Source organism: Neophocaena asiaeorientalis, unplaced genomic scaffold (genome assembly GCF_003031525.2).
Source record: "Neophocaena asiaeorientalis asiaeorientalis breed wild unplaced genomic scaffold, Neophocaena_asiaeorientalis_V1.1 scaffold476, whole genome shotgun sequence".
Taxonomy (NCBI): Eukaryota; Metazoa; Chordata; class Mammalia; order Artiodactyla; family Phocoenidae; genus Neophocaena; species Neophocaena asiaeorientalis.
This window is the reverse complement of record NW_020172178.1, coordinates 8,061,613-8,078,068: the sequence shown is the minus strand read 5'-3', so window position 1 is coordinate 8,078,068 and position 16,456 is coordinate 8,061,613. Positions and strand designations below refer to the sequence as shown.

At 41.9% G+C, this 16,456-nt stretch overlaps 1 protein-coding gene across 12 annotated transcripts in view; it reads right to left on the bottom strand.

Annotated features, from left to right (window-relative positions):
• WDR20 (WD repeat domain 20) overlaps positions 1 to 16,364 on the bottom strand; it is a 65,160-nt gene extending 48,796 nt beyond the window's left edge. For 10 of the 12 annotated variants that reach the window (XM_024758949.1, XM_024758982.1, XM_024758963.1 and 7 more), the window contains exon 1: positions 16,087 to 16,364. In XM_024758949.1, the coding sequence (XP_024614717.1) occupies positions 16,087 to 16,335 (249 nt within the window). In that variant the 5' untranslated portion in view covers positions 16,336 to 16,364. The remainder of the gene's footprint in view (positions 1 to 16,086) is intronic. The other 2 variants (XM_024758933.1, XM_024758923.1) reach the window with 2 other exon arrangements.
• Positions 16,365 to 16,456: the final 92 nt, after the last annotated feature.

Here is a 16,456-nt window from a genome sequence, read left to right as displayed (position 1 = left end):
GTGCACCACAACTACTAAGCCTGCGTGCCACAACTACTGAACCTGCATGCCACAACTACTGAACCTGCATGCCACAACTACTGAACCTGCGTGCCACAACTACTGAAGCCCTCGCACTCAGTGAAGAGTAGCCCCTGATCACAACACCTAGAGAAAGCCCGTACTCAGCAACAAAGACCCAATGTGGCCAAAAATTAATTAATTAATTAAAATAAATAAATAAATGAAAGTGTGGCTCAAAAAATAAATAATAAATTTTTTTTAAAAACACATGGAACATTTTAACTAGGTTACAAGGAAAAAGATCATTACGTTTCAAGTAACTGGTATCAAAAAAACATACTCTATGACCATACCATGTGAATAAGTTAATCAATAACAAAACTAAACACCATGAATAGAAACAAAAAAAAATGCTTGTTTAGAAATTCAGGGTTAAAGAGGGAAAAAAATGGAAATTACAAAATATTTAGATCTTCATGACAATGATATTACCACATGTGTAACATATGGGTGACTGTTAAGGCAATACATAAGAGGGATTTCTACAGCCTTGAGCACAGCGTTAAAAAGCAAGAAAGTCGGGCTTCCCTGGTGGCGCAGTGGTTGAGAGTCCGCCTGCCGATGCAGGGGACACAGGTTTGTGCCCCGGTCCAGGAAGATCCCACATGCCGCGGAGCGGCTGGGCCCGTGAGCCATGGCTGCTGAGCCTGTGCGTCTCCGCAACGGGAGAGGCCACAACAGTGAGAGGCCCGCGTACTGCAAAAAAAAAAAAAAAAAAAAAGCAAGAAAGTCTAATAACCTATGTTTTCAATTCAGAAAGCTATTAAAAGAATAGAGTAAATCTAAAGAAAACAAAGGAAGTAAAGATAACAGATATTACAAAACAAAACAAAAACAAAGAAACAGCTGATTCTGTAAACAAAATTTTAATTGACAAATTCTTACAAGTCTGTTCAAGAAAAAATTAAAATATGAATGAGGGGTGAAGCTCAAGCTGGTGACTGAGGCCAGTAGCTGCCTAAGAATGGCAGAAACATGAGGGTCCCAGTGACTCCACAACAGGTCCCTCTGCAGAGGGGGCCACAGTTCCAACCCAGAGATGACCACATACATGATGGCTGACAGATGCTCCAGAAAGCAAAAGACAACAGGAGCAGAAGAAGGAACTGGCAAAAGTCACTATCAAGAAGGAAGCTCTAGAGATGACAGTGACAGAGACGGAGCTTTGCTGGAGCGCATGTAGTGTGAGTTTTAATTGCCCTAACAAACGGATGTGTGCTTTCAGGGGAATACCCGCTGGATTAATTTGCTGCAATAAATACTTTTTCCTTTGGGGCAGTGAGAAAAGGCACAAGCAAACAATTTTAGGTACAAAAGATACAGATACAGAGGAGTATCTCTACTCCATATAATGGGAGTAAGAAAAGAAAAGGGAATAGGACTGAGCCATAGGGAAATCCAGTTACAGACTAGGTAGAGCAGAAGGAACAGACAGAGGTGAAGTAGAGAGTGGCCAGAGGCACGTGGACCAGAGAGGGAGAAAGGAAGTCAAGGTTAAAGCGTCACGGCAAGGAGGGTTCCAATAAAGAGAAGATGATCAGCTGTGTCAAATGCTGCTGAGAGGTCAAGGAAGTTGTGGGCTGCGTGGTGTCCAATGGATCTGGCAGTGTGACGCTGAGTGACCTGTATCCTGAAGAAATTAGAGCAGTGGGAGCCAAGGACACACTGGAGCGGGGGGACAACTGTTTCCATCTGAATTAGTAATTGTGGAGCTGAAGCCACGTCAGCTGATGACAAGACCCAGAGTGTCACCAGAGGAGAGAGCGCCAGAGGTGGACTACAGGAGGTCACTTGGGGTGGACATGGAGGACAAGAAATCGAGATGCCAAGGTGTTTGATGGGTTATGCAGTGGATAGGAAACCACCCAGGACGGTGGCAGGAACTGGAGTGGAAAGGAAGGCTGTGAGGCAGGTACCAAGGTGTTCAATGAGCAGAGGTGGCTAGGAAGTCGGCTCATGGCCGTGAGGAAGAAAGAGAAAGGTGGCACGAGTCTAAGGGCAGAGGCTCCAGAGGGACGCCAGGAGCAGTGGCAAGCGGACCTACTCCTAGTCTACTGTTGCGCACCGTGAGGCGTAGTGGTCAGGACTTGGCGGAGCCTTTCCAGCGCAGCCCGCACGCACCCCGCCCTCTGAGCTCTCCGGGACTGCAAACTGTGGCCACACCAAGTAAAGTCCTGAGCATAACACCTACCAATTTTTAATTAGCTGAGCTAATATCGCCCTCAGTCTTGCTAGCTACATGTACACCTATTCCAAAATCCAGAGGGGGGAAAAATGTAAGGAGTTGTACAATTCCTAGAATTAAGTGGGAAGTAAGAAGGGACTGGAAGGGAGAGTTTGAGCACTTTTTTCCAGGACACCAGGAAAAGGAAGATGTCGCTTCTGAACAAAGCTAGCACCAGGCAATCAAGACACCAGATGAAGCTGCCTCCTGGGTTAGCCCAGAAGAACTCTAACAGCACAAGATTTGAGGCTGTGACTAACTTCTAAGAGCCTCTCAACCAATGAAAAGGGGCTGGCAAGCCTAGCTCTATGAGCTTTAGTAACAAACACTAACGATGTTTGTCTTGTGACAGGGATTTTGAGAGATTACTGAATTTACTCCAGTAAATCCTTAGGGGACTCTAAGTTCAACCAATTCATTCATTTAAAATCAAACACAATATGCCTACTATGTACAGGCACTGCAATGGATATAACATGAATAAGATGATTTCTGCCCTCAAGATTCACCGTTTTGTGGAGGAGACAAAGATTCAAACAAAAAATTCCAACACTGTGAAAAGGTGGGAGGACATTCATAATAGTCCAACAGCAAGAGCAAGGGAAAGAGAGGTTTCTAAGCCACACAGAAGACCACACAGCCCAGGCTGTGTCAGCGTGCTGCTGCAGTGTGCTGTACTCCTTCCTTGCTTTACTGATTCATCTCACCATGAGCTCTTCTCTTGAGGAAAGAGCTGTGTCTACTATGTCTGGATCCCCAATACCTAACGCAGTGTAAGACGTTCAGTGTAGTTTGCATCTCTTGGTTGCCCACCCAGTATTGATCTACAGATCTATTCTCCGGGCTGGTATCTACCCACACTGCAGCTCCAGCATGAGCTCCAGAGCAATCAGGATATCAGATAATCCAATCCCCATGCTAAAGGTGTGGGTTAGTCAAGACCCCCGGTCAAACACTGCAAATTTCCTTGGCCACAAGAATGGGCTGGTAATCCAGTTTGGGGCAATGAGTCAAAGGAGGTTTGCTGGGGGCTTCTATGAAACAATCTTCTTTATTCTTCTGAGAAAGTGATTAGAAGAACTGTTCATTCTCATCCTGGGTACTGGCTCTCAATGTGGTCCAGTGGCACAGAAATGTGAAGCCTAGCACCCCACCACTATTCTGCCACCGAAGACAGGTTGATACACAGTAGAAAGCAAAACCCAGAGACTCTCAGCAAAACAGAGCTGGTGTCACAATCAATCCACATCTGAAGCTCACCTTACCTCCGGAATTTTTCAATATCAAAAGTCAACGCATCCCCTATAAAGTTTAAACTTGTTTGAGTTGGGTTTCCTGTTACTTGCAAACCAAAACATACCTAACATTATAATATATTCAAGGTGTGCTAAATCCCCAAACCACTAGTGAATCACTGCCCACCAGCTGCTGTATAGCACATTCTAATGTTCATCTCTTGCTTCCAGAAAAGTCTGTTAAGGCTAAATTTTAAAATGTAAATCTTTTCCCTCTTATTTAAACCTTGGAGAAGGGCAACTGGTTAACACCTAAATAATAAAACTGTGGCTCAAAATTATGAAAAAATTATAAAAGGAAATTTACAAATTTATAAACTTAACTATAAAAATATGAAACTTCTTCATAGCAAAAACAAGCAAGCACAAACATACCTACACATGCACACCCCTAAGCAAAGTTACAAGACAGGGGACAACTTGAGAAGAAAAAAATCTGTTAATTCATTATCACAAAGGACTCATCTCCCTAATGTATAAAGGGCTCCTTAAAAACAAAAAAACCCACCCAAGATGTCCAAAAACCCAACAGAAAAATGGGTAAGGGATACGAAACAGTTCATAGGAAAAGAAGTACGTTTCACTCTTAATATATAGAAAGATGTGCAATCTCATTTGGTACAAGGAAAAAACCAAACTTACACTAATTTCTCACCTATCAGATCAAATGCAAAAGTCTGGTGACACACTGTTGGTGAGGCTGTGGCTGTGATGCAACACAAATTAGCATAACCCCTCCCTGTGGAGGGCACTTTGATGATCTCTATTGAAAACATATACACATTTACCCTTTGACTCAGCAGTATCTCCTCTGGAAATACGTACTACCGATATACCTGCTGCTGCAAAATAATATACACGCAAAGCTGTTCACTGCAGCATTATCTGTAATTTAAAGAATATCAAGTCGAGAGTCATCTGGTTAAATAAAGTGTGGTACATGCACAGCATGGAGTATAAAGCAATTATAAGAGAGTGAAGAAGCTCTCTATTTACTACTATGGAAAGATCTTCGGTATATACCATTAAGCAGAAGAAAAGAAGATGCAAAATACCACAGTATGCTCCTTCAATTCCTTCAAATCTCTGCTCAAATATCATCTTATTCTTATAATAAGAGAAGGATGAGTCAGAAACAAATAAAATGACTACAGGGAGAGGAAGGGAACTGAGTGAGGGGTCGGACAGAAATGGAAACTTGAGGTCTCTGAATATCACCTTGTTTTATAGTTCCGATGTTAGAGCCACAAATGTTTTACATAATTAAAACACACAAAAAATGTATTTTTGACAGCTTTATAAAGGTATAATGATATACAAAGAACTGCACATGTTAAATGTGTACGATGTGATGAGTCTGGACATATGCAAGCACCCATGACACCATAACCACAATCAAGGTAACAGACATACCTAACACCTCTCAAAGTTCCCTTGTGTCCCTTCATTTTTGTTTTTGTTTTTTGTAGTAAGAACACTTAAAGAGATCTACCCTCTTAACAAATTGTGATGTACACATACTGTAGTGCTAACTACAGGCACTATGCCATACAGCAGATCTCTAGAATTCATGCATCTAGCATAACTGAACTTACACAAAATTAAACTCTAAAAAGATCTCTCACATACTAAAACTGGATTACAGTAACAGTTGCACGACTTGGTAAATTTACTAAACAAAAAAAAATGAATTGGACACTTACAATAGAGGGCAGGAAGGTACAATAATTTGACTGGATTAAGTCTGAAGAGGCAGTAAAAGAGAGAAAGCTGTAAAGACCACCGCCTCTCCAACTTTAGTGAGCACATGAGTCAGCTGGGGACCCTCCTAGAAGGTGGATTTGGATTCAGTAAGTCTGGAGTGGGGCCCAGTTCTGAACTTCCAACAAGCTCCCAGGTGACGACGCTGATGGTGCTTGTCTGTGGACCACACTTCGAAGGGTCCAGACAACTAGAGGAGCTTTGCTCTAAGCAACTGCTGAGAAATGGGGCAGTAGCTGCCCCAGACAAAGGACCTGCAGGGAGTGGGTGGGGGCCATAAAAGGGTTCTCCCTTCCTTTCTTAAGATGGAGGGAATAACAACATGATTGCTGTAAAATCTGATTCAGTCAGGGCTAGAACAGAGAGTGTGCGCAAAGGAAGTTCAAGTGATTAGCCACAGCATTTAAGACAGGAGTGTGCTGGAGACAGCAGTGGGTGGCAGGAGAACTGAAGGAAAGTGATGAGGGTCCAATGACAGGTGGTGGAGACACAGTCTGATAGGCTGAGTCCTGAAAGAGGATAATACACCAGGAATCCTGAAGGAGGATAATACACTAACATAGTACATCACCTCAGAAGTAGTACCAAAAGAAAGAAAATACATTTAAAAATATCTTTAAAAAAATCATACTGAAAGTTTTAGAAGCTAGGATATAGCCAACAGTTAAATGATCACCACTAAGGAAGATAATCTTTTTTTGTTTTGTTTTGCAGTATGCAGGCCTCTCACTGTTGTGGCCTCTCCCATTGCAGAGCACAGGCTCCGGACGCGCAGGCTCAGCCTCAGTGGCCATGGCTCACGGGCCCAGCCGCTCTGCGGCACGTGGGATCCTCCCAGACCAGGGCACGAACCCGTGTCCCCTGCATCGGCAGGCAGACTCCCAACCACTGCGCCACCAGGGAAGCCCCAAGGAAGATAATCTTATCCTCCCAAGACTTGCACAAGCTTCAGACCTCATAGAGCGGCTCACGACTTTCAGGAGGAGCCATCAAATGTCACATCCTTAGGCCTTGGGCTTCTAGTTCCCTAGTTTAGAATTCTCTCCCCCTTCAGTGCACCCACCCATAAGAATTCAGTTCAAAGGTCACCTTGTTAAAACCTAAGTTTCCACTGCGTTTGAGACAAACAAACATTACAATGTAATCAATCATCTGAACCAAAAGGAACACAGAGTCAATCTGGTAGAGCAGTTCTTGTATTTCTCCCTCTATTTAGCACAACAAGGGCAAAGAATGATGAGGAGGAAAACGAAAGGAAGCACATGGCACAACCAACTCAGAATTCTACATATTCAACTGCTTTGTAAAATATTACACCACCACAAGCACCACAAAGACCTCTCCACGGAGCTAAAAGTTTCACCTGACAGAAGAAACAGTTACCCTCCTCGCATTCAATCACACACATGACACTAAAGAAGGTAAGCCAAGACATCTAACCAGGGTGCTGAAACTTTCTGTGCATGGACTCCTTCTCAAAATAATGTTTTTAAATACAAAGGAGATCAATTATATTAAAATACAGTTGTACTACATTAAACAAATTCAGGATTTTTTAAAGTTTATTTCACATTGAAAGGCTCTAGCAGCAGATCCACTAACTACTGTAATTTCAAAGCAGTGATGAGTACAAATGATATTTGATATGTCTGCAACAACCATAATGTGATATGCAAACATCTGTGATTTTCACTGGTGATAAAGTCACAGGTCTGTTACTACTGTGATTTGTTGCCTATATTCATAATTGAAGAACATGTTAAAATTCAGTTAGAAGTTCAGTTAAAAATAAGGATGTAAAATATTTCTTTCCATCTAGGTTGACATACCTCCTAAATTCTAATCAGATTAAGAAGTCCTAGGGAATTCCCGGCAGTCCAGTGGTTAGGACTCGGTGCTCTCACTGTGGAGGGCCCGGGTTCAATCCCTGCTCAGGGAACTAAGATCCCACAAGCCGCATGGTGTGGCAAAAAAAAAAAAAAAAAAAAAAAAAAAAGCCCTAAGAAGTGAATACTGTCTAAAATAGCAGACACCGTACATCTCACCACTATCTACTCATCCATCTTCCCACTAGATTGTAGTCACCTTAGGCCAGGGGCTGTCTTATTTGTCTTTAGGCCTATAGGTCCAATAAATGTTAGGTGGATGGACAAGCCATTTATTATTCTACTGGACTGTGAACTCCCTGATGGCTGAGATTCTGTCTCAACAACAATATAGAGCAGGCACTCGAATCTTGTAGAATAAATGAGTGTGTGGATATCTTGCCTCCTTGGTTAGAAGGTATCCTCTTAAGGTCAGGGATGTCTTATACTTCTTTGATTTCCCACAGTCTAGTACACTGCTTTTCACATAAAACCACTCAAATATCTATTAAATGAAGCATTAAGACATGACAGAGCCTCTGAAACGAAGATCAAAGTAAGTAGAGAATGAGCACCTGTACCAGTTTTGCCGTCGCAGGAAAACAAAAAACACACACAGCCCAACAGTGAGCTGGCTGTGAACCAACCAAAGGAAAAACAGCTTAAGGTCACAGGGATAACCTACAATTTGGTTACTTGAAAATATATTAAAATATTCCTATTCTTACTTTAAAATACAAAAACCTTAAAAATTCCTTCCTCGTGAATGGTTCTTGCTCCTTTCTCATAAATTCTATAGTTTCAAGTACATTTTCCTACTGCTACAAAACAAGATAAAATGTAGCACAGACTGATTTGGCCTGTTTTTAGTACAATATACCCTACTTTTAAAAATTCCATACTACCAAATAGAATTGACAATGCAAAACATTACTCAGTTTACAAATTACCAATTGGAAGAGAAGCTGTGAAGTTGAGAAAAATGCTATAAGAGTTGGGGGGAGGGATAAATTGGAAGATTGAGACTGACATATACACACTACTATACGTAAAATAGGACTTCCGGGGTGGCACAGTGGTTAAGAATCTGCCTGCCAATTCAGGGGACATGGGTTCGAGCCCTGGTCCGGGAAGATCCCACATGCTGCGGAGCAACTAAGCCCAAGCGCCACAACTACTGAGCCTGCGCTCTAGAGCCCGTGACCCACAACTACCGAGCCCACGAGTCACAACTATTGAAGCCTGCGCACCTAGAGCCCGTGCTGCGCAACAAAAGAAGCCACCGCAATGAGCAGCCCGCGCACTGCAACGAAGGGTAACCCCGGCTCGCCACAATTAGAGAAAGCCTGCGCGCAGCAATGAAGACCCAACACAGCCAAAAATAAATTAATTAATTAAAAAAAAAGATAACTAATAAGGACGTACTGTATAGCACAGGGAACTCTACTCAATACTCTGTAATGGCCTAGACGGGAAAAGAATCTAAAAAAGGTGGATATATGTATAACAGATTCACTTAGCTGTATACCTGAAACTAACATAACATTGTAAATCTACTACAGTCCAATATAAATAAATAAATAAATGGAAAGTGGGGGAAGGTAAGAGTAACTGCCAAGTAAGGCTTAATCACAAATGAAGATAAAACATTTCTGAAATTAGAAATACAAGGCTGGGCTTCCCTGGTGGTGCAGTGGTTAAGAATCCGCCTGCCAATGCAGGGGACACGGGTTCGAGCCCTGGTCCAGGAAGATCCCACGTGCTGCGGAGCAACTAAGCCCGAGTGCCACAACTACTTAGCCTGTGCTCTAGAGCCCACGAGCCACAACTACTGAGCCCACGCTCCAACTGTTGAAGCCCGTGTGCCTAAAGCTTGTACTCGGCAACAAGAGAGGCCACCGCAATGAGAAGCCTGTGCACCGCAACGAAGAGCAACCCCCGCTCGCTGCAACTAGAGAAAGCCCACGGGCAGCAACGAAGACCCAACGCTGCCAAAACTAACTAACTGAATAAATAAATAAATCTATTTTTAAAAAAAAGAAAAATACAAGGCTACCCATTTGGAAATTTATGAAAATGTGATCTGTACACAACATTTTGGGACAAATCATCTAGTTGAAATCCAACCCAAAATTCTTCCACTAGGCAGAGAAATACCTCTTCATTTCACCTTTACTCCTTAATTCCACCTGATGCCTATACTGCTTATGCCATGTGCTGAGCACACACCTACTTTACCTTACAATTATCAGGACAAAAATACAAGCTCCTTACAGACAGGGAGTGTCTTAATTTACCCTCACATCACCCACAGCAGACAGTAGTAACTTGTATGTAACAATTCAGCAATAAACACTTGATGAATGAGGATTACTTTTTTCAAAGCAAGACGCATCTTGCATTCTATTATGAAAAATAGATGCCAAATGTTCAGAGGATAACTTGTCATTGATATTCTGAATTTTAAATGTCCTGAAAATTAAAACTGAGAATGTCTGCCAATTTATTTCTGTTTTTGATATCTATTCCTAAATAAACAAATAGGACATTTGATATTTCTGCACAAACTAACCTAGCTGAAATACAAATAAAACTGTTCTCTAAGACATCAAATATCAAACTACAAAAATCTTTACATTTACTTTTATTTAAAAAATTGTTTTTCAATTTATTTATTTTATTTATATATTTTTGGCCACACTGGGTCTTCGTTGCTGCGCACGGGCTTTCTGTAGTTGCAGCAACTGGGGGCTACTCTTCATTGCGGTGCACGGGCTTCTCTCGTTGCGGAGCACCGGCTCTAGGCACGCGGGGTTCAGTAGTTGTGGTACGCAGACTCCAGAGCGCAGGCTCAGTAGCTGTGGTGCAAAGGCTTAGTTGCCCCACAGCATGTGGGATCTTCCCGGACCAGGGCTTGAACCCGTGTCCCCTGCACTGGGAGGCGGATTCTTAACCACTGCACCACCAGGGAAGCCCTACATTAATTTTAAAATAAGGTTCTTTAGGCATATAGCCAAAGTACTCAGTGACAAAATCCACTAACTATGTTTTGATTCTTGCTCAAGTTTTCTACCAGAGCACAATAAACAAATAAAGGCACTAGATGATTAACTGAATGTTAATAAATATAGGTGACAAGTCTCTTGAGGGCAAGACTTTGTCTATACCCAGCATCTAAAACATATCTAGTACCTCATATCTGGTAGATGTGCCCCACAAATATTTGCTGAAAAACTGACATTCATGACTATCTCATGGATCTCCCTGACACACTCTGGGAGTTTACCATTGCTTACATCCATCCATGGAGTCTCTCAAAATCTCATCACCATCCTCCTCTTCAAGGTCAAGAGAACCAAGGTATCATATGAAAGTTTCTCAAGCCTGCTTTAAGGGATAAATTAACATGCTTTTCCCTCAGTATAGAAGATGCTATAGTCAAATAACTAAATCTTTATATCAATACTTCAGAAGTCATTAAGTGGCCCTTAATGGGGAAAAACAAAACCAAAACAAAACAGATTCCCATCCAATTCCACATATGCCCTACTAAATTAAGTACAAATTTTCTTAAAGTAAATTTGATATAAAAAATTCTAGACTTCTAAGCCTTTTTCTAAATAATAAATGGAGAGCAGAGAGATGTGAAAATAACAAATGGGGAGAAGGGTGCGAACATGATCCTCTCTAGAGCAATCCAGTATCTAAAACTAGTCTGTGGGTAAAAACCTTTCAAAGGCATTTAAGTTCACCCTCCCACACGAAGCATGAATCCCTCAGTCACCAACAGGTAGTCCTGCAGTCTTTGATAAAGAGACAGAATATCTCCTATATGGAATACTCATTCTCTCTCAAGTCAACCCATTACCCTCCTGGATAACTCCAGCTCTAAAAATATTCTAGCTGCTATTTTTTTTTAAATTTTTATTTATTTACTTCTTGGCCGCATCTTGCGGCATGTGGGATCTTAGTTTCCGGACCAGGGATTGAACCCGCACCCCCTGCAGTGGAAGCGCGGAGTCTGCTTCCACTGGACCGCCAGGGAGGGCCCTTTAGCTGTTATTCTTAACTGACTTCTGGCCCCAGCTTTATCTCAGCCTGGTGAGTACCAGAGCTTTTTCTAGCACAAAGACCTAGAGTCACTATGTGTTCAACTTGCCTTCACAACACACCTCACTCTTCCCAATTCCCATTCAGAGAAGTAGGCAAAGAATCCAAGACATGAAGACATCTCCCCAGTACAAAGATGCATTTTCATTTAAAAATTACTGAGCACAGAATTATACAACCTTAAGGGTTGAAAAGGCCCTGGACACCATCCAAGTCTACCTTTCATCTATTGTAGGAATTGCTTCAATCTCTGGACAGTATATTTGTGGCCTAGAATGTTAAGAAGGGGGTAAAAAAGTAAAGGCTCTTTGATTTGAATGTTAAGTAATTCTGAGTATAGCTTTAAAAAGTTTCTTGATTCAATTAAAAAAAAGGTGGGGTCATGGAGGGTTAAATTAGGAGTTTGGGATTAGCAGATACAAACTACTATATATACAATAGATAAACAACAAGGTCCTACTGTATAGCACAAGGAACTGTATTCAGTATCCTGTAATAAACCATAATGGGAAAGAATATGAAAAGGATATGTATATATATATGTATAACTGAATTACTTTGCTGTACACCAGAAACGAATGCATTATAAATCAACTATACTTCAATAAAACAATTTTTTTAAATTTGAAAAGTTGTTTGACAGTACACAGATCTGGTAGGTAACATGGTTTGACAGAAGTAGATCAAAAGTAATCCGCATCATTTGCCTACTTTCCACTACTTCACTGTCTCTTGCTACATAATTTCCCAGTTATAAGAAGCTAAATTTGTTACCAATAATTTTAAATGTCTTTTGTGAATTCCCTGGCAGTCCAGTGGTTAGGACTTGGTGCTTTCACTGCCAGGGGCCTGGGTTCAATCCCTGGTTGGGGAACTAAGATCCCACAAGCCATGCAGCACAGCCAAAAAAAAAATTTTTTTAATTAAATAAAAATGTCTTTTAAAAGATGTGAGCTACTAAAAACACCTGTTACTTTTGGGCCCAAAATTGAACAGGTTTTTAGCTCCTAAAGATCTTTTTAAAGTAAGACATAGATGGACAGAGATGCTTTATCCAGTCATTCACTCAACAAATTAACAGTAGGGGTCTACTCTATGCCGGATGCTGTGCTGGGCACTAGGAAGACAGAGAAAGCAGAAAAGACATCCTATTCTAAGGGAGCTTTGTTTACAGAAGAGACAGAGAATTACAAATTGAGAAAAGTGCTAGAAAGGCAAAGTACAGGATGCTATAAAAACGTGTAACAGGGAAAACTGATCTAGCCTGCGAATTCAAAGAAAGACATGCTGAGGAAGTGATGTTTAAACTTAGATCTGAATGGTAGCCATTTGCATTTACGTAAAAACGGATCTCCATAAAATGAAAGGGTTGGTACAATAAGCCCAGTACCTTTGGCATCTTTATCCTAAAACCACCTCTTTTTTAAAAAGAGAAAAGCAAAGTATGCTATAAAGAGATCTGAAAGCTAGTAGCTGAAAGTTCTTTGGGAGGAGGGGCAGTGTCTCACTCATCTTTGGTTACCCCACATCCCCTTGGTAGTCACTCAAATCTTTGCTGAAATGCTGAGTTCACCTCCATATTAAATCAATGTTCATATTATTTTTAGCTCAGCAAAACAAATTCACAAAACTAGATGTCCTCACACAAGAAACCCTACTCCGAACTTCAGTTTTGAAAAGAAGATGCGTGATGAATTGGGAGATTGGGATTGACATATATACACTAATATGTATAAAATGGATAACTAATAAGAACCTGCTGTATAAAAAAATAAATAAAATAAAATTCAAAAAAAAAAGAAAAAGAAAAGAAGATGCTTTCATCTACCTCACAGGATTGCAAGATCCAATGAGATAACATAGGGTAAAACGCTGGGGTAAATTCTGAAGTGCTTGGAGTATACGGTTATCTGTGTAACCAAAAAGCTAGATCAGTCTCTTCTAAGACAGTTCTTTAGATTCAGTTGTGCTTCTTTACCATGAATTCTTTACCATGAGAAAGAAACTGCATCACAGGTTTGCACATGCTCTCTAGCCTTGGCTTTCTCTGAAGGGTGAGACTCCATAAACTGAAGGTGCCTTCTAGCTCTAGAAACTGACCTGTAAGTGTTTTAAAGGGACGAAGATTACACTCCTTAGCTTAGATTTTAGACTACCTCCTAAATCTGGGATTAAGAGATACAAACTATTATGTGTAAGATAGATAAGCAACAAGGATATGTTGCATAAAATGGGGAATTATAGCCATTATCTTATACATTTAATGGAGTATAATCTGTAAAAATACTGAATCGTCATGCTGTACACCTGAAACTAATATATTGTAAATCAACTATACTTTAAAGAAGAATAAAAAGACCTAGTTTCCACTCATTTCACATGCAGATTTAAGTTGAATGTATTCATCCAATTTAAACCTTCTGAATGTTCTAAATAATCTGATTAATTGTTGTAAAACTTTATATGCCCCAAAGAAAAAAAAAATTTAAAGAGTCAAAACGACCAAATGTCAAAAACGGATTTATAACTCCTAACCCCAAAAAGTAAAATTTGGTTTTTTGATTAAGGAAAAGTATCTGCTCTGTTTTAAAATCAGAAAAAAAGTCACAAAAACAATCACGTGTATTCAGAAATAACAAAAAATAAATGCAAACTCATTCATGGAAAACGAATTTTTAAAAAAATTACAGTGGCTAGGAGACAGTTGAAACGTCCACCATAAAATGCAAATATATCTACAAGATACTACCATGAAATTTTACAAAAAAGTTAATGTGCTCAAGTAAATTATGCAGCTGAAGGCAAATCTACATGTTTAAGATTTGTCTTGTTTAAAATAATTTTTTGCTGTAGCTTTGAAAAGCTCTCCTAGTTTATTCTTCATTCAATAGTATCCCACTAAAAGAGGACACTATTATGATCCTTCCAGGCAAGAGACGTGTTTTTATGATGCAAACCAGAGCTACCAGATCCAGATAAGGTTTGCCACTAGAATGCTTCAGAAATAATATACTTTAAAAGAAAACTTGTTTAAAAAGGTAACATCTACACTAGTAATCGTTAATATATTTAGTTTTTATGCACTTTTAAATTTTTCTGTAAATCCATTTAATAACTTAAAATTTTAAACTTGTTACCAGAGAAAAAGCTGATCCTTTCAGTCCTTGTATCAATGTCAAGATAGCAGCTCCCGTTTGACAGGTGCTCTTAGTGACTATTTTAACTATATTTTCCATCTACTGAGTGTTTCGGGGCTTTAAAGTTCATTACAGTCATTACGCCATTAATCACAACGGGTGCATCGCAATATTCTCTTTCTAAAGAGCTGCAGGTAGAAGTTAAGCAACTCCTCCAAGGTCACGGAACAAGTCAGTGACAAAGTTGGGGATAGGACTAAAACTTCAGCTCCTAGACTGCTAATTACTTCACACTTTGCCAATTCCGAAAAAGTAAAGTCAAGAGATTTACTTCCAGTAATTTATATCAAGATACCTCAAACACAGTAGTACACTTATCATAAACACTAACAAAAAGACTCAGCTAGAACAAACGAGACAACTTGTTACATTTTAGATACCACCGTCACATCCCTAGTTCTTGTAACCAAGCAAAAACCTACTGCTTCTGGATACAGTAAATCCTGGAAAATGTCCACTCTTCAATATACACAATTTATTTTCACACTAACTGACTATTTATAAATTAATCTGTTATCACCTTCTCCCACGCCCAGGTACTGTGGAGGGCATTAATTCCCTCACTCTTCCAAGGGTCAACTCAAAGACCACATATCTCAGAAGCAGTTCTCAACGAGAACAAAGTTACGTAGCCAATGAAAGAACAGCTCTAATAAGTTGCTTCTTTCAAAGAGATATTTTTAAAGGATGATTACATGCTTGACAGCATTCCTGTTAAATCGCCCGCCCAGAATAATGGTTCTTGTGAAGTAGCTTTTAAGGCATATCCCTCCCTGTTTGTGACACAGTCTGACTTGTTGGACAAGACTGATCTGAGCACGCTCACACACAACCCCTATGAACCAGCCCAGTCCACTGGAAACATCGTTTGGACCTCTTAACTGTAGTAGTACTCAGCCCTTCCCATACCTATAAGGGACAGAAGGACCCTCTTTAACATTCTCTCAGGAGAAGGTTCCCTTCGAGGAGGCAGTGACAGCCGTCCTCCCTCGGATGTTTTTGGAAACAAAGTGTTAACACCAGAAAGAGAGGCTCCTAGGAAGTGTCAGTGTGGCAGCAGGTGGAGTAGCCCTTCGTGCCGAGCAGGTCCTTTCTGACCTAGTCTCAAGTCCTCTGCTGCCCAGACCCGGTTCCGCCTTACAGATTTTCCCAAGCCGCCCCGCGCCCCTGGTCTCTAACCCAGAGCGAGACTCTCCACCCTCCTGGGAGGCGAGGCGGTCTCAGCAGACCAGACGGCCACCCCACCTCTTCCGGGGACTCGCAGGCCCGCTCCCGGGCCGTGTCAGAGCCTGACGGACCCTCAGGGGCGGCAGCCGGCCCTTTCTGAGGCCTCCCAGCCGCAGCCCCGCGCCCCGCGATCCCGTTCCACCGCCTCCCCCCGAAACACCACCGCCACCACCCTCCTCACTCCCGAATCCCCCTTCCTCAGGAGCACTCCAGTGGAGTTACCGGCCCACTCAAAAGTAAGAGCGACGGCCAGCCCATCGGTCACCCTGGCCCCCGCTGTCACCGCCCTGCTCCTGGCCTCTGCTCACGCCGCTGGCGAGCCCCGGTGACGCCCGGGTCGGTACCTTGCGGACCCCCTTGTAGATATAGAAGTAGAGCTCCCGGCCCACATTGAAGCAGAGGCGGTCGCCGTTGCCAGACTGGTCGTTGAGGTTTACGAAGGAGACGCGGACAGGGTTGGATCCCTGCGAGTTGAAGGGCACCCGGTTGGGCCGGCTGTACTCCGAGTGCGGCAGCAGCTTGTACAGACCTTCCCGGGTGGTGAATTGGGTCTTAATCTCGTTCATCTCCTTCCCTCCTCCCTCCGTCGCCATCTTGGAAAGCAGCGTTCATCCTGCCCTAAGTGCCCGGATCACGCCCACCGCGCAGGCGCCGTCCCGGGCTCTCGCCCTCCCCCCCGCCCCTTCCTCCTGGCCCCTCCCACCCCTGAGCCTG